This window comes from Solea solea, chromosome 3, assembly GCF_958295425.1.
Source record: "Solea solea chromosome 3, fSolSol10.1, whole genome shotgun sequence".
In the NCBI taxonomy this organism is placed as follows: Eukaryota; Metazoa; Chordata; class Actinopteri; order Pleuronectiformes; family Soleidae; genus Solea; species Solea solea.
Genome location: NC_081136.1, coordinates 36,939,666 through 36,958,982, shown reverse-complemented (window position 1 = coordinate 36,958,982; position 19,317 = coordinate 36,939,666). Strand labels below are relative to the sequence as shown.

The 19,317-nt window shown below is 44.1% G+C and overlaps 1 protein-coding gene across 1 annotated transcript; it reads left to right on the top strand.

Moving 5' to 3' along the window:
- Positions 1 to 16,715: 16,715 nt before the first annotated feature.
- Positions 16,716 to 18,641, top strand: LOC131455966 (tripartite motif-containing protein 16-like). The gene has a single exon (XM_058623893.1). The coding sequence runs from the start codon at positions 16,819 to 16,821 to the stop codon at positions 18,493 to 18,495; it is 1,677 nt and encodes a 558-aa protein (XP_058479876.1). The 5' UTR covers positions 16,716 to 16,818; the 3' UTR covers positions 18,496 to 18,641.
- Positions 18,642 to 19,317: the final 676 nt, after the last annotated feature.

Here is a 19,317-nt window from a genome sequence, read left to right as displayed (position 1 = left end):
GTGAGGAATGAAGCTCATACCTGAGCGTGTCACGTGTTCTTCTCCACACGCAAACACACACGTGTGCGTGTGTGTGTGCGTGTGTGCGTGTGTGTGTGTGTGCGTGTGTGTGTGTGTGTGTGTGTGTGTGCGTGTGTGTGTGTGTGTGTGTCATCACCTCAGCCTTCACACGACACAAACCTGACACTTTGTCCAGACGCTCAAACAAAAGTTCAGACATTCTTTTATTATCATTATTATATAAGTGGATATGTCCCATTTACCAGAGAGGGTTTTTCTTAGACCTGTATAGACCAGTATAGACCAGTATAGACTAATATAGACCAGCATAGACCAGTATAGACCAGTATAGACCAGTATAGACTAATATAGACCAGCATAGACCAGTATAGACCAGTATAGACCAGTATAGACCAGTCTGGATCAGTGTGGACCAGCAGGTGATGGAGGATGGACTCAGTGTCTGATGTCATGTTTGTCTAATTGATCTAATGAACGTGATTAGATTTTCTTTTTCTTATCTGAAGAATCTCAGTCTTTTTTCGCTCTTATCTCTTCAACCAAACACAGAAGCACTGATGTAGCAAGAGGAGGAGCAGGAGGAGACACTGTGGGCACTGAGGACACTGGAGACACTGAGGACACTGAGGACACTGGAGACACTGGAGACACTGAGGACACTGGAGACAATGGAGACACTGAGGACACTGGAGACACTGTGGGCACTGAGGACACTGGAGACACTGGAGACACTGAGGACACTGGAGACAATGGAGACACTGAGGACACTGGAGACAATGGAGACACTGAGGACACTGGAGACACTGTGGGCACTGAGGACACTGGAGACACTGGAGACACTGAGGACACTGGAGACACTGGAGACACTGGTCACATCAATGTGATGTGTTGGAGCAGAGACAAACAGGAGGAGACAGAGGTTTTCAGCAGAGCAACACTGCCACCACGTGGAGCAACAGAGTAATGCAGGAGGTCAATTTTAAACTCTGTTTACCTGTTTATTTAACTAGTTATGTAATTAAGACATAAACTAGACTTTAATTTCAAGGAACAAAATAATTGTATGTTCTATGATATAAATCTATACATTTATTATCTATACATTTATGATGTAAATCTATACATTTATTATCTTTACATTTATGATGTAAATCTATACATGTATAATATATACTTTTATGATATAAATCTATACATTTATGATGTAAATCTATACATTTATGATATAAATCTATACATTTATTATCTATACATTTATGATGTAAATCTATACATTTATTATCTATACATTTATGATGTAAATCTATACATTTATGATGTAAATCTATACATCATTTATGATATAAATCTATACCTTTATAATGTAGATGTTTACATTTGAATCTTTACATTGACAGAGACCAAAACCTGGTCCTAATGAGGCTGAACCTGGTTAAGTTTAGGACTAAGATTTGAACTGTGGTGAACGTGACTCACTGTTACACTGCCACCTACAGGTCTGTCATGGTCATGATACTCTGCTGTGTGTATGTGTGTGTGTGTGTGTGTGTGTGTTCAGAGACTCTGCTGTAATACCACATACACACTGTAGAGGGCAGTGTGACACTATAAATACTCTCAATCTCTCTGAACACACACACACACAAAGAGATAAAATGACACCCAATGTTTATAGTGTGTGTGTGTGATTTACATCATAAATCATCAGAGACCACGCCCACTGAAGTATAAACATTTCTGTGTCACAGTTTTTATTTATTTATGAAACATAAAGAAAAAACTTATTTTCTACTGAAAAGCTTCATAAGTTTAGTCTTTAGTCGAAATCTGGACGGATATTTGATGACTTTTGTCCTACAGTGGGACAGTGAGACAGTGGGACAGTGAGACAGTGAGACAGTGGGACAGTGAGACAGTGAGACAGTGGGACAGTGGGACAGTGAGACAGTGAGACAGTGGGACAGTGGGACAGTGAGACAGTGAGACAGTGAGACAGTGGGACAGTGAGACAGTGAGACAGTGGGACAGTGAGACAGTGGGACAGTGGGACAGTGAGACAGTGGGACAGTGGGACACCGAGCTGTCGATGGACAAGCGCTCGCCGTCTCTGTGTGACCGTAAAACAAGCTGCCCCCGCCTCACCTCTCCTCCTCCTCCTCCTCCTCCTCCTCCCCCGCCTCCTCCTCCTCCTCCCCCGCCTCACCTCTCCTCCTCCTCCTCCTCCTCCTCCTCCTCCTCCTCCCGCCTCACCTCTCCTCCTCCTCCTCCTCCCCCGCCTCACCTCTCCTCCTCCTCCTGGTCCCGGTCGCCTGGAATCCCGATAATAACAGAACAGATGAAACAAACTCATTCATCCATTCATCCATGACTCCATGATGATTGTTAAACGTGAAGATTTTCTGTTTTCTTTATTTCTCAACATTAATAAACATGAACTTACAGTTTATTTATAATAAGTTTATCCTTCTGTGACGTTTAAGATAAATCAATAATAAGAGATCAACTCTGAAGACAAACGTGACTCGTCTTCGGTTCGTCTTCAGTGAGACGTCCTGTGATTGACTCAGAGACGACAAGTTTACACATCATTACAACAACATTCATATTAAATATTAAAATATTAACAGTAAAAGTGTAAATAAACACACGTCACGGGACCTGTGGGCGGAGTCAGCCCTCGCCACGTTCTTCACCTTTGACCTCGACACTGAAGGTCTGAGGACTGTTGAGCTGTAACACCGTGAGACGCCTGTAGATGGCAGCAGCATCACACACACACACACACACACACACACACACAGAGGATCATTATTATTTCTGTGATTCTTTAATTGTCTTCATGTCTTTGTCTCTGGTGATAATCTGTGATAATCTGTGATAATCTGTGATAATCTGTGTCTCCTTAGTTTAAGACAAAAAATAAGAAAAAAACAACAACAGTTAACAAAGAAAAGACAATGAAGCTGAAATGTACTTATATTATTCTGTCTGTCTGTCTGTGTCTCTGTCTGTCTGTCTGCATCATGACAGCATAGTGAGGATCTGACACAGACAGACAGACAGACAGACAGACAGACAGAGACACAGACAGACACAGACACAGACACAGACACAGACACAGACATAGACACAGACAGACACACAGACAGAGACACAGACAGAGAAACAGACAGACAGAGACACAGGCAGACCGACAGACAGAGACACAGACAGACAGAGACAGACAGTAAGGCAGACAGACAGACACAGACACAGACATAGACATAGACATAGACATAGACATAGACACAGACACAGACAGACACAGACACAGACACAGACAGACACAGACACAGACATAGACATAGACATAGACATAGACACAGACACAGACACAGACAGACACAGACAGACACAGACACAGACAGACAGAGACACAGACAGACAGAGACACAGACAGACAGAGACACAGACAAACAGAGACACAGACAGACAGAGACACAGACAGAGACACAGACAGACACAGACAGACACAGACAGACACAGACAGAGACACAGACAGACACAGACACAGACACAGACAGACAGACAGACAGACAGACAGACAGACAGACAGACACAGACAGACAGACAGAGACACAGACAGAGACACAGATGCAGACAGACAGAGACAGACAGACAGACAGAGACACAGACAGACACAGACAGACACAGACACAGACGCAGACAGACAGAGACAGACAGTAAGGCAGACAGACAGACAGACAGACAGACATAGACATAGACATAGACATAGACATAGACATAGACACAGACACAGACAGACACAGACAGACAGACACAGACAGACAGACACAGACAAACAGAGACACAGACACAGACACAGACACAGACAGACAGACACAGACAGACACAGACAGACACAGACACAGACACAGACACAGACACAGAGACAGACACAGAGACAGACACAGACAGAGACACAGACACCTCTGAACTTAATTAACCAGTGAATAATGAATGTTTGATTGCAGCGTTTCCCCCAGGCTGTCAACACAAGATCATTTATCATAAGATTATAATTTATCACTAATTGCTTTGGCAAGAGGTTTATGATTAGAATCATTTGCTTATTAAAAGCACAAATGTTATTAAGCGTCAAACTTCTGTGTACGTGTTTGTGTGTGACGTACGAACACATAGCTGATGATCGGAGACTTCGGTGTAAATCAATGTCTGATGTCTGTCCCAGTGTGACTGCAGGACACTGTCTCTCACTTTGTCTTCAGTCTCTTCTGTTGTGTAATGAACATTTATTTCATACGTGTGTCGCAGCACATGTGGATAATGTTTATGACGTTAACAACACACTCACGTCTTTATCTCACTGTGAGACGGACTGAACTTTGTCAAGCGCACACACACACACACACACACACACCACACACACACACAGCTGCTGACACTGAACCTACAGGTGTGTGTGTGTGTGTGCGTGTGTGTGTGTCTTATCAGCTGCTGACTGAGCTGGGCACATATCAGTTCTGGAGTCCAAATGGCACTGATAGTAACTCATTCTGACACGCACACACACACACACACGCGCACACACACACACGCACACACACACGCACACACACACACGCACACACACACACACACACGCACACACACACACACACGCACACACACACGCACACACACACACACACACACGCGCACACACACACACACACGCACACACACACGCACACACACACACACACACACGCGCACACACACACACACACGCACACACACACGCACACACACACACGCACACACACACACACACACAGCAGGAGACAGGCTTGTGTTAAAGGCTTTGGCAGATGTGTTGAAAGTGTCCGTCGGCCAATCAGAGGATCGATGTCAGCTGTGACTCACCCACTGACCCACACCGTTATCTCCACTGGTCATCCCCTTTTTTCCTCTTCCTCCTCTTCCTCTTTTGTTTGTTTGTTTGTTTGTTTCTTTCTTTCTTTCTTTCTTCCTCGTTTAGTTTTCATCACAGAAAAGATTTATCACAACAATCAAACGTGATATTCTGTGAGATTTGCTTTAAAAAAAATGGTCGCAGTTCACTGTTTTACCACTAGGGCACAGTCGTCTTTACCTGGTGAGGTCACAAGAACGTTAGCAGCTAACATAGCCCGACACCTAGCATCTGTGTTTGATGTTAGCAGCTACTAGCATGTAGCTACAGCGTCTGCTAGCTGCTTTGAGTTGTCCTCAAACAAAAAAAGCATTTATTCATGTGAAGTGTGTTTAAAATCGTTTGAGGTTTCTTCTTCACAAACGTCTCCGTTACATCACCAGTTTAGACGACTGCACCCTACTGGTGAAAAAGTAAAATACAGCTAAATGTAGCTGAAGTACAAACATCAAACGGCGGTGTTGTTGTTCAGAGTCTCATGTGCACTTCTGTGTTTCATCTGTGGATAAAAAGTTTTAGAACCGTCTTTATTTCTGCAGCTGGGTCCCAACCCTCCCGTCTTCTGGCAGTCTGCGTCTTCCTCTGGTCTAATGAAGCTGGGGGGTCTCAGGGCCGCCTCCGCTGGGTTGATTAGGATCCTCATTAAAGAGAGAGACGACCAGACCAAACTCTCCCTCCGTCCGTCTCTTATCTCCCTCCTCCTTCCACCCCGCCGTGTTGCACAGAGTGCCATTTTTAATTACCGCTGCTCGTCTCACACACACACACACACACACACACACATATCTGTGTCAGTGGGAGTGAATGTGTGTGTTTTAGTTCTTCGTCGTCCACTGATCTGCTGTAATGGAGTGAAAATCTCCACAGGAAGGTTCATCATCAGAACAGACTTGTGTGCTGTTCCTCTAACACGGTGGATTCACAAATAAGCACAGTAGCTCTTTAATGTTGGCTCACACTCACTCACGCATTCACTCACTCACACATTCACTCACTCACTCACATGGATCCTGAAGGCAGTAATGAGCACAGAAGAAACACACAGACCAAAAAATAAACCAGGTCCTTTAATGATGTTTGTGGTTGAAGAGAAAGAATGGAGAGACAGAGCGGTGTGGGGGGGGGCGGGCAAGCGGGGGGGCAGCGGGTTCTGTGTTCGCTGACGGGATCAGATGAGATCAGCGATGCTCCACAGGAAGCTCACGGCCAAAAACTAAATCTGATTATGTCGCCTGAGAAGACTAATCTCTGCTGAATCTGTCATCGTCTGATTCCAAAAACAACACTGTCATCTGTGTGTGTGTGTGTGTGTGTGTGTGAGATCACTCTGTGTAACTTACTGCTAAAATAAGACAAACCATAAAACAACAGCACTCAGAGAGCTCAGATATCAGCACATGAACTTTTTCAGTTCTGATCCAGAAGAACTTTCTGGATCTGTGTGATGTGTTAAGTGTCAGTGTCCACACACCAAACATATCAGACTTTTGACAGAGATGTGATTATTTTCACAGTTTTGCTGATTATAATAGTGGCATTTCCGGACAATGTGCTCATGTTTTGTGACGTCAACAGTGCATACATTCTTACCAAAACTGAATGGAAACATAGTCAGGTGATCACCTACTCATGACAAAAAAATCACATGGATCCGTCAAAAATTGCAGACAGGAAGTTGCTAAAAGTTGGTCAAACCTTACGCTGATGATACCAGAAGCTTCTTGATGGAGGTCCAAAAACAGAAAAATAAAATAAGAGCAAACTCAACAAATAAAAATTGTGTTTATGATATTTCTGTTGTAAACTTTAAAATAAGATGGACATTTTAACTGTTTTCTTATATATTATAGACATAACAATTGGAAAATAATGACCAGTATTTCTAGCAAAAATGCGGTTTTGAATATTTGAATATTCTAAATTCCATGTCAACAATGGGAGTTAGTGAAAGTTAAGCAGGGATCACAGCGTGTTAAGCTAATAAAGCAGCTAATAAAGTGCATTCAAAGACCCTGGTAAATTTCATCACTTCTACATGATCTACAGCAGAGGTGTCAAAGTCGTGGCCCACGGGCCACAGGTGACCCTTGTTATTATTGTCAAATCAAACCCCATCATTTTGAAATGATGTCAATAATGTTGGTTTAGTTGGACTTTTCTTTCACTTGACCCTTGACCCTCCTGACCACAGCTGAAGCTCCAGGTCATTTCAGTTTCAGACCCCTGATCTACAGCCAACGTGATGCATTCTAAGACCCTGGTAAATGTCAGCACTTCTGCAAACACACATGCAGTCCACTAAATAAATGTGTTTTTTTATAAATGCAATAATTGATAAAACATTAGATTTTTATCCGTTAAATATCTACAGTTTACTGTGAATCTTTAGACGAGGAAGAAAATGTTCTTCACTAAAAACGTCCGTGTTTATTTTCAGTCCAACAACTTTTCAAAGTTCTGTGATGCTTCTTCACACACACACACACACACACACACACACACACACACACTGTCACAGTGCATCAGGAATCAGAAGCTCAGTGAGCAATCAGATTACACACACACACACACACACATTTGTTCAGCTCACTGACTTCCTGTTAGCGCTCAGTCGTCCGCTAATTAGCTTCCATTAAAGGTGTCGTTCATTCATAACTCTGGAGGCTTCTTTTGCTGACTCAGCACTTAAACACCGCGTTTGATCGCCCGCAAACACGAGCGCTCTCTCGCTCAGCTTCACTTCCTGCCACAGAAAAAGTCGCACGCGTTTATTTTGTGATGTTATTTTGGTCTTTAATGGTTTTGGCGAGTGAAGATAGAAATCAGCGTCGGCAGAGGAAGCACAGGTTTTATCGACAGAAGCAGCAGCGGCGGCGGCGCCGGGGGATTTAGTGGACAAAGTACTGGACTCGGGCTCAACTGCCCAGGTGGCTGATGGGAAAACAGAGTGGGGGCTTTTCTCTGGTTAAATATCAGCCGCGTCGTCCTCTCGTCTTCTGCTTTTGTCTCCGTTTGGTCTCGTCTTTATCTGACGCCGCCGTTATTGGGCAGCTGGAGCACCTGCTGTTAGCCTCGTCTGCTAACCTGTGATAACAGCTAATATCTAAGCCAGGGCCGGTCCAACACTTCACAGGGCCTTGAGAAAATTAGACACTGGGGCCCTTTATCGAGCATGTTCTAACCCTCTAATCTTAAAATGGTAGCAAAAATCTGAAGAGCAGTCTTGTGTTGATTTTCACTTCTTATTGAACATGGTAAAACAATACGAGATAAGATCATGTATCAAAGTATCAAAGCAGCAAAGACAGTAAAGATAAAGGTAATTAATATATAATCAAATATCAACAATAAGATTCTAAAAAGGTGAAAATAGAATCTACATCACAAATACAGTGCTAGTCTAAATCAACTACAATCAATTATTATATCATCATGAAATATTAAAGTGAAAATAACAAAAGCCAGTATTAAATAAACTAAACATAGACTTCAATCATAAATAAAAATGTAACAATATAAAATATCATCATCATCGTCATTTAGAAAATCTAAAATAAGCTAATGAAATGCACTATGGGGCCCCCTGGTGGCCACAGTTTGCTTATCACTCTGCTCTCTGTCCACTCACTTTCATTTCAGGTGTCAAACTCCTGTCCCGCGGCCCACATGCATCCCTCCAGTTCATTTCATGTGACCCCCCCCCCCCCCGTGTCTCAGCAGCAGCAGCAGCTAGGCTAACCCGGGCCGGCGTCGCAAATGTCACTCGGTACATTAGCATTTAGCCGCGGCGCTCTGCTGTCAATCTGGGTTTATCTTTGACTCCCCCCGTGGTCTATCATCACCTCCGCTCACAGCCCCGCCCCCGTCCTCCCCCCGTTAGTCATTGTGCTAATAAGACGGAGGGACAGTAGAATTTATCAGGGTTAGCCTCTCCCGCCCCGGCAGCCATTACTCATCCACAGAGCAGCGCGCGACGACAGCGGCTAATTGCTTCCTTGAACATTGGCACGTGTGACATTCAGTGGACGAAGATGAGTTTTGTCTCCTCACAAAAGAGCAAATACACGGGATTTACATCAAACACACGTCTCAAACTAAAACTCTTTATCCTGAATCACCTTTAAAAACACTCAGGACACTTTCACGTCTATAAATGTTGAAAAATGTTTCAAGAGAAATAAAATGGGTTTCTAGGAATTATTTGAATCACGTGCTGTGCAGCTACCACCATACAGTCCTAATGATTTATTTCCAAACGCCACAAGGGGGAGCCTCATCTCTCCACAGCTGATCTGACTTTGACGTCGTTTGATCAGAAATATAAAACTTTATAAAAGTGTAAAACAGCTGATTTACTAACTTCTGATGATTCACTTTCACCCAAAACGACTGCTTTACAAGTCAGTGTGTGTGTGCGTGTGTGTGCGTGTGTGATGGACTGGAGGTGTGTGTGTGCGTGTGTGTGTGCGTGCGTGTGTGTGCGTGTGTGTGCGTGTGTGATGGACTGCGTGTGTGTGTGCGTGTGTGTGTGCGTGTGTGTGTTTAGTTTGGTGTTCACAGATTAATGAAGAGAGTGAAGTGACATTTGCAGCAGGACGGACATCGATCGTCCACTTTGTCCTCGACGTCCTCATTGTCCTGTTTACTCTGTGACACACACACACACACACACACACACACACATTATTAATCAGGATTTCTTTTTAAAACATTATAAAATCTCTTGCCTGTGTTTTATAAAGTGTCGAGCTCCCGCTGACACAGAATTATTTGGCACCAGTCGAGTCAACAGGGACCTAAACTATTTCTTTTGAAAATCTCTCACACACACACACACACGCATACACACACACACACACACAGACACATACACACACACACAGACACAGACACACACAGACACACACTGACCTAGAGCACGAGCAGAAGTGAAAATAAAGCAGAGAAAGTTTCCCTGCTGTCTGGATCTAATATTGAAACAAACACTTTCCTCCAATGACAATGTTTCATGTACAAACGTCACATGTGTTCATTTAGATGTAAATACTGGTTTGAATGTCTTAGTTCATGTTTTTAAACGGCTTGTATGTAAATATTCTTAAACAAACGTCACTGATGTTTCCTCAGTGACGAAGAGTCCATGAATTCTTCATCAGCGTGTTTTTGTCCTCGTTATTTTCTGAACTCTTCTTTTACTCTTACGTCTCTTTTCTGATTCTAAACTCCTCACATTACACTTACTGCATGCGTGCGTGCGTGTGTGTGTGTGTGTGCGTGCGTGTGTGTGTGTGTGTGCGTGCGTGTGTGTGTGTGTGTGTGTTCGCACGTGTGTGTGTGTGTGTGTGTGTGCGTGTGTGTGTGTGTGTGTGTTCGTGTGTGTGTGTGTGCGCACGTGTGTGTGTGTGCGTGTGTGTGCGTGTGTGTTTGTGTGATGGACTGCAGGTGTGTGCGTGTGTGTGTGCGTGTGTGTGTGTGCATGCGTGTGTGTGCGTGTGTGCACGTGTGTGTGCGTGCGTGTGTGTGTGTGTGTGTTCGTGTGTGTGCGTGTGTGTGCACGTGTGTGTGTGTGCGTGTGTGTGCGTGTGTGATGGACTGCAGGTGTGTGTGTGTGCGTGTGTGCGTGTGTGTGTGTGTTATTGCTTTTGAAGTTATTAATTAAACCCTCGACCATCTGGTCGCTCAATAATATTACACTGAGTTTCCAGCCATGAAAAAAACATGAGTGAGTGAGTGAGTGAGTGAGTGAATAAACAGATTAATAATTGAATCATAACTGAGGAGGAGGAGTCTCTTTAATGTGTTCATGTGTGTGTAAAACATGAGTGAAAGAGTGAATCTCTGCTGATGTTATTCACTGATTCACCACGTGTTCCACTGTCTTAAATGACACAGTGATGTCGTTGGTCATGTGACTACGTCTTAAAAGAATCGCACTTTAACCCCTGAGACGCACACGACTTAGCATGACTCAGCACTTTCACACACGAGAGACACAGACACGAGAGACATAAGAGACACGAGAGACACGAGGGACACAAGAGACACGAGAGACACAGACATGAGAGACACGAGAGACACAGAGACACAGACATGAGAGACATTCTGTGAAATATCACCACCAGTATAACGTCATTCACCCGTCCGCCTGTAGGTGGCAGTAAGAGGACAAAAGTAACACAAACTAAAGAAGAAATGAAAGAGTTTTCTCTGTGTCGATGACTTGGAATCCCAACAGTAGGGGGCGCTTTAATCCAAAGACTTTGAATGTTATTTGATATGAACTGTGAGTGAAGGACATCATCACAGTGAGTCAGTGTCTCTTTGCCGCTCTTGTTCCACGATGAGTTTCCATTAGATGCCATTAAATCAGCGGCTGAGAGCTCTGAAGCGTCACAATTACACATGAAACCACCAAAAAGATGGAGAGCGCAGAGTCGCGTGGGAGCTGCTGTTCCACGAGGCCGCGGCTCATTACAACGACTAAGAGCCGGAATCAGGGCCCTCATGTGGACGCCATAATGGAGCCGCGCTCTTGTGCCAGAGCCGTAATGGAGGCTCTCGTGCGGCCGCGTCCGTCTCCCCGTCACACGGCAGAGGCTTGAGCTGGAACTGCGTGGCTGGAGAGGTGACCCCCCTGCTGAGTGGTCCCCCGAGGGGACCGCACCCCCGCCGCGTGTCTGTTGTTCTGGCACGCGGCGGGGGTGCGGGGTGACCATCTGTCACTCAGTGAAGAGCGCGTGTAATAATGTTATATTTAGAGCTGCAACTAAGGATTATTTTCACAATCGATCCATCTGTCGATCAGTTTCTCGATTAATCGTTTGGTCCATGAAATCTCAGACAACCTTATAAAATGTTGATCGATGTTCGTCAAATCAGGTGATGAGCAACACCTGCGGCGGCTCCTCCTCACCTGCCCCTGATGAGCAATCAGGAGTCTTCTTAAGCCCTTGCTGTCCCAGTCACCAGCGTCAGATTGTTTTTGCTCGACCAACGTCTCAAACTCGTGTCCTGTCTCCTGTCTCCTGTCTCCCCGGGAGCTGCGGATTAACACCTTCCTTCTCCGCCGTTGGAACTTCCCCTGTCTCCATTCACCCTTGTGAGTTTGTTCCATTGTCCCGGCACAGCTGCATCGGCCGTCTCTGAGCCCCCCCTCCCTTTCTCGTTCCCCGTGCCATTGTGAGTTATAAACCTGGTTAACTCCAGATCTGTCTCCTCTGCATTTTCAGCTCCAACTAGAAGTTAAACCGCTCTTCTCTCGCAAGTGTAACAGTTAAGTATTTTTGAATATTAATGGAATTATTACGTCTTTTTGAATATTAATGGAATTATTACGTCCTTTTGAATATTAATGGAATTATTACGTCTTTTTGAATATTAATGGAATTATTACGTCCTTTTGAATATTAATGGAATTATAACTTCTTTTTGAATATTAATGGGATTATTACGTCTTTTTGAATATTCATGGGATTATTACATCTTTTTGAATATTAATGGGATTATTATGTCTTTTTGAATATTAATGGGATTATTACGTCTTTTTGAATATTAATGGGATTATTACGTCACACAAGGCAACAGAGGCCCAGCAGCTAAAATCTCAGATTTTCTCCATGAGGTTTGGTGGAGAGTGAGATAAAGACATGATCATGTGACGTAGAGATTTTTAAATCCAGTTCTTGGGTTCTAAACGTGTCTTTGTGTGCGGTGAATGACTTGTGGTGATTTCAGATACGTGTCAGCGTTCATAAACCACGTTAATAAAGTTCTGTTTTTATTTGATCTTGGTTACGCAGTAAGAATCGCTGTGTCACTCGTTCCAGATTTGGCGAGGTTTTATAAACGTGTACATCCTCTGATGAGCGGAGCTGCTTAAATTCTCCTCCCCGTGAAATATCACAAGTCTTGCTGCGTAAGTGCAACCTTGTTTTCAGCCGCGTGACATTTAAAAGAAACACGAGACCTTCGACGGCGGCGCGGCCGCGGCGGCGAGAGACGAAGCCGCTGTGTAAAGCGGCGACGCTCGGCTTTAATTACAGCAGAGTTCATGTCGGCGGAGGCGGAGAAGACAAACACTTCAACGGTGAGGGAGGAGCTCACTCTCGCTACGACGTCTCCATGCTACGCACACGACGGTTGGCGCTCATGAAAGTCAGATGACCTCACTCTGTGTGTGTGTGTGTGTGTGTGTGTGTGTGTGTGTGTGTGTGTAGCACAGGAGCTGTTGCGTGGCGTCAGCGATTTCATGCCCTCTTCTCACATTCACATCTCCTCCCTCCTCCTCTTCTTTAGGTCGGTTGCCCATGGCGATGGCTCACCTTGGTAACTGGCAGCAGAGCAGGAAGTGGGCGACAGACGACCTCCTGTGAGGCAGTCAGGTGATGTTTGAGGAGGTCGAGGGTTCGATGGATCCAGGTTCCTCCTCTGAGGCTGAGGAGAAGACAACCGACAAAGATCGTCTCTGTGTTTTTCACACGGATACAAAGAAGCTCGGGAAGAAAAAGTCACTTAGCAACAAGAGCTCTAAATATAAAAGTCAACTGTGGAGCACGTGTGTCTCATGGAGGACGTCGTCCAACGATTCTGTGAGTAAATGATTTCACTCAGGATGTTGTTCCAGAGGAGAACTTTGTGACATGAAGAGTGAGAGAACGTCAGAGAGAACACAGTCACAAACACAGTCACAAACGCAGTCACAAACGCAGTCACAAACACAGTCACAAACACAGTCACAAACGCAGTCACAAACGCAGTCACAAACACCAACACAGTCACAAACACAAACACAGTCACAAACACAGTCACAAACGCAAACACAGTCACAAACACAAATACAGTCACAAACACAGTCACAAACACAAACACAAACACAGTCACAAACACAAACACAGTCACAAACGCAAACACAGTCACAAACGCAGTCACAAACACAAACACAGTCACAAACACAAACACAGTTACAAACACAAACACAGTCACAAACACAGTCACAAACGCAGTCACAAACACAGTCACAAACGCAGTCACAAACACAAACACAGTCACAAACACAGTTACAAACACAAACACAGTCACAAACACAGTCACAAACGCAGTCACAAACACAGTCAAAAAACAGTCACAAAAACAGTCACAAACACAGTCACAAACACAGTCACAAACTAAGTCACAAACACAGTCACAAACACAGTCACAAACACAAACACAGTCACAAACACAAACACAGTCACAAAAACAAACAGTCACAAGCACAAACACAGTCACAAACACAAACACAAACACAGTCACAAACACAAACACAGTCACAAAAACAAACACAAACACAGTCACAAACACAGTCACAAACACAAACAGTCACAAACACAGTCACAAACAAACAGTCACAAACACAGTCACAAACACAAACAGTCACAAACACAGTCACAAACAAACAGTCACAAACGCAGTCACAAACACAAACAGTCACAAACACAGTCACAAACACAGTCACAAACACAAACACAGTCACAAACACAGTCACAAACACAGTCACAGTCACAAACACAGTCAGAAACACAAACACAAACGCAGTCACAAACACAAACAGTCACAAACACAAACAGTCGTTCCTCTTTAACACACAAACATTTACAGAAAAAATGTTGTCCATCACCTGCTCTGTGATCGCACTTTTGAGGCTCTTACTGTTCACGAAAACTCATCAAACTTGTTTATCCCATCGGGACCGAGGGAGATTTTGATCTGACCGAGATTTGGGTTAATCCAGATTTGGGTTGATCCAGATTTAGGTTGATCCAGATTTAGGGTGATCCAGATTTAGGTTGATCCAGATTCTGGTTGATCCAGATTTGGGTTGATCCAGATTTAGGTTGATCCAGATTTGGGTTGATCCAGATTTAGGTTGATCCAGATTCTGGTTGATCCAGATTTGGGTTGATCCAGATTTAGGTTGATCCAGATTTAGGGTGATACAGATTTAGGTTGATCCAGATTTAGGTTGATCCAGACTAGACTGATTTCACTTCAGTAAATCATGACATCCGTTTATTCAGTGATTTCGGTAACTGACGTCTTATCTCTTTTCAGATGACGTCACTTCCTGTGTTTTTCCCGCCACTTTGATCGCATGCTCCTCCCCCATTAGTTTCAGGTGTGTTTAATGACTCACCTATCACTTCCTGGTTGTGATATTTCTCACCTTTGACCTTGACTGCAGGTTTCTGGCTCTGTGATTGGCTGACAGTCGGCTGCCTGCGTTTTCTTTTTCTCTGGTTACAAAATCAATCCTATGTTTTATTTTCATTATGTTCAGATTGATTTTTTTCTTTTTTTTGTCACAAGTGCCAGAAAATCCATCTCCCAGATTAGCTCACTTGACATTTGACAGATCTAACTATGAATATATTTGAATACATCTCGGCTCCAATCTTCACACATGAAATCTGACATTTTTCTCTGTGTGTGTGTTATTTTTATCCTGGACTCCTCGAGGACTCAGCTGCGTTGGCGTCGCCTCCATCACAGCAAAGTTACTTCTTTGTGAGGTAATTAAAGAGGAAGCATCTGTTCCAACTCTTCACATCTCACACCTGAGCGGAGGCTAACTCAGCCAGGACCAGCAGGAGCCGCCAACGAGCCACCACCATCATCATCATCATCATCATCATCATCAGGTGGATGTTTAATACCAGGCAGAGGCCCAGCTGACACTACACTAGTTCCTGGTAATGTATTAAAAGATCGTAACATATGTATAGAATAGAAAGGGTCCAAGCTCAGAACCTTGTGGGACTCCATGACAAAGTTTTACAATAATTGTTGTTTTATTTATTCAGGAGCAGGGTCGGCTCTTCATTTTGGACTGCCACGTACATACAAATATGATTACACTGGTTTAAGATTTTAAGATATTAGAAACAAAATCAGACGATAGTGCTTCAGGAGAATGAGTTGACCTCACCAACATGGACCTGACACACAACTGCCACTGTGACTTATGCTGTGGAGTAGAATTTTGTGGTTCTTTTTGTGTCGTCACGTCCTGGCGCCGACCCGAAACACAACGTTTTTTTAGCGATTCAGACCCACTCAGGTTTTGATTCACCCTGTTGTACGTGAAGGCACCAACAAACATCATATGGGAGGCAGTATTTGAAGGTCAAAATACTACAATAAAATCTACACCGGCTTAGGTTCTCAACCTATGGTACATGTACCACCAGTGGTACGCAAGATTCCTCTGGTAGTACTTTATCTCGCACTTCAAAAGCATTTTGTGGCTGAAAACTGAAGTTTCTCTCCCTGCACCAAAGTCCATAGAGAAAATCAGTGATTTTAGCTGCTGGTCCTCTGCTGCCTCGTGTGGTCACTTTGTGTCACTGAGGTCGATCTGAGGGGACGATCTCAAACGTCAGAGTGATAAAATGAGACATTTGAACTTAGTGACGGAGGCAGCAGTGGATCAACAACTCCTGTGTGTGTGATGTTAAAATCACTGATTTTCTCTATGAGGTTTGGTGTGGGAGAGTGAGCGGCACAAAACTGACAACACTAACTCACACACACACACACACACATGCACACACGCACACAGGGAGTGTCTCACACACACACGCACACAGGGAGTGTCACTAAGTACAGAGGTCACTTCATGTCAGAGTGGGAGTGGTTCCTGGTTCCCTCCCCCTCATACCTGCAGTTTGACAATGGGAGGAGGAGGAGCCAACAGGCCCCGCCCACCGCCGTGTCACATGTTGTTGACATCAGAGCTCAAACCTGTTCAAACCTGTCAGAATTCTGAGGAAGTGAAACTCAGACAGTGGCGGTGACAGAGCGGTGAAATGGCAGGAGTTCAGCTGCAGAGAGAAACCTTGTCTTGTTCCATCTGTTTGGATCTTCTGAAGGATCCTGTGACTCTTAACTGTGGACACAGCTTCTGTAAGAACTGTATTAAAGACCACTGGGACTCAGAGCAGCAGAGGAGGATCTACAGCTGCCCTCAGTGTAGAGAGATCTTCACACCGAGGCCTGACCTGAAGAAAAACACCATGTTAGCAGATTTAGTGGAGGAGCTGAAGAAGACTGAACTCCACGCTGCTCCTGCTCATCACTGCTATGCTGGAGCTGAAGATGTGGCCTGTGATGTCTGCACTGGCAGGAAACTGAAAGCTCTCAAGTCCTGTTTGGTTTGTTTGGCCTCTTACTGTGAGGAACATCTCCAGCCTCATCATCAATCACCTGCATTTAAGAAACACAAGCTGGTGGAGCCGTCCAAGAACCTCCAGGAGAACATCTGCCCTCGTCACGACGAGGTGATGAAGATGTTCTGCCGCACTGATCAGCAGTGCATCTGTTATCTCTGCTCTGTGGACGAACATAAAGACCACGACACGGTCTCAGCTGCAGCAGAGAGGACGCACAAGCAGAGAGACCTGGATCTGAGTCATGTAGAAGTCCAGCAGAGACTCAGGGACAGAGACAGAGACGTGAAGGTGCTTCAACAGGAGAGGAAGACTCTCACTCTCTCTGCTGATAAAGCCGTGAAGGACACAGACAAGAGCTTCACTGAGATGATGGGTCTCCTGCAGAAGAGAAGCTCTGACGTGAAGCAGCAGATCAGATCCAAACTGGAAACTGAGGTGAGACGAGTCACAGACGCCGAGGAGAAGCTTCAGCAGGAGATCACTGAGCTGAAGAAGAGAGAAGCTGAACTGAAGCAGCTCTCACTCACACACGACCACAACCAGTTTCTCCTCAACTACCGCTCACTGTCAGCACTCAGTCCGTCCACACACTCGTCCATCAACGTCCGTCCTCTGAGACACTTTGAGGACGTGACGGCGGCTGTGGCAAAGTTCAGAGGTCAACTGCAGGACGTCCTGACCGAGACGTGGACAAACATCTCACTGGCTGTGGCTGAAGTAGATGTTTTACTGACAGAACCAGAACCAGAACCAAAGACCAGAGCTGGATTCTTCAGATATTCACAGGAAATCAAACTGGATCCAAACACAGTAAACAATTATCTGTTATTATCTGAGGGAAACAGAAAAGTGACATTTATGGATAAAGATCAGTCTTATCCTCATCACACAGACAGATTCACTGATTATCTTCAGGTCCTGAGTGAAGAGAGTCTGACTGGACGTTGTTACTGGGAGGTGGAGTGGACAGGAAGAGAAGGAGTTTATGTAGCAGTGACGTACAAGAACATCAGCAGATCAGGTTCAGATGAATGTGTTTTTGGATTCAATGACAAATCTTGGGCTTTAATTTGTGACCAAAACAAATGTCAGTTTGTTCACAACAGTATCTGGACTGATGTCTCAGATGTTAAAGTCTCCAGAGTGGGAGTTTACCTGGACCACAGAGCAGGTCTTCTGTCCTTCTACAGAGTCTCTGACACCATGACTCTGCTCCACAGAGTCCAGACCACGTTCACTCAGACTCTCTATGCTGGAGTTTGGTTTTATTCTTATTCACCTGGAGACACAGCAAAGTTCTGTAAACTCAAATAATCTGGAGTTCTTTCAGCAGCAGTGAGTTAAACTCTGAGTTTAAATCTTTAACTTTTGACTTTTGAATTCAAACTGTGAGCAACTTTATTGACAACGGTTCTTTCATTTGCTCAATTCAAGGTTAAGTGTGTTTGATTCATAATTAAGTGTAAATGATTTATGGTTAAGTGTAAATGCTTTGTAGTTAAGTGTAAATGATTCATGGTTAAGTGTATTTGAGTCACAGTTAAGTGTATTTGAGTCACAGTTAAGTGTAAATGATTCACAGTTAAGTGTATTTGAGTCACAGTTAAGTGTATTTGAGTCACAGTTAAGTGTATTTGACTGGTTTATCAGAATCAGAATACTTTATTACTTATTATTATGGTTTATTGATAAACTAAGGTCGTCTCACACACACACACACACACACACACACAAATAAATAAAGACTCTTGAGTGTTGATTCATCGTGACTCCTGTCTCGTGCATTTGGGTCCAAGCAGCGTCTTCAGCGTTCCTAACATACTCCAACATGTTCACATATTAACTCCATTTAAAAAAGGGCTCAAATGTCAGAAACTGTACATTTTAATTCATAAAGTGCTTTTAAAGGTCGTGAAATCAAACAAGGCAGTACAAATACAAGAAATCAGTGAACTGATCAAATCTCTGATGGATTCATGAAAACATGATTTGTTCAGTTTGAGCTGCAGAAGATTTTGGTTTGAGGAGAGGTCAGGAGGTCGAGCGTGTGTGTGTGTGTGTGTGTGCGTGCACGTGTGTGTGCGTGCACGTGTGTGTGTGTGTGTGTGTGTGTGTGTGTGTGTGTGTGTGTGTGTG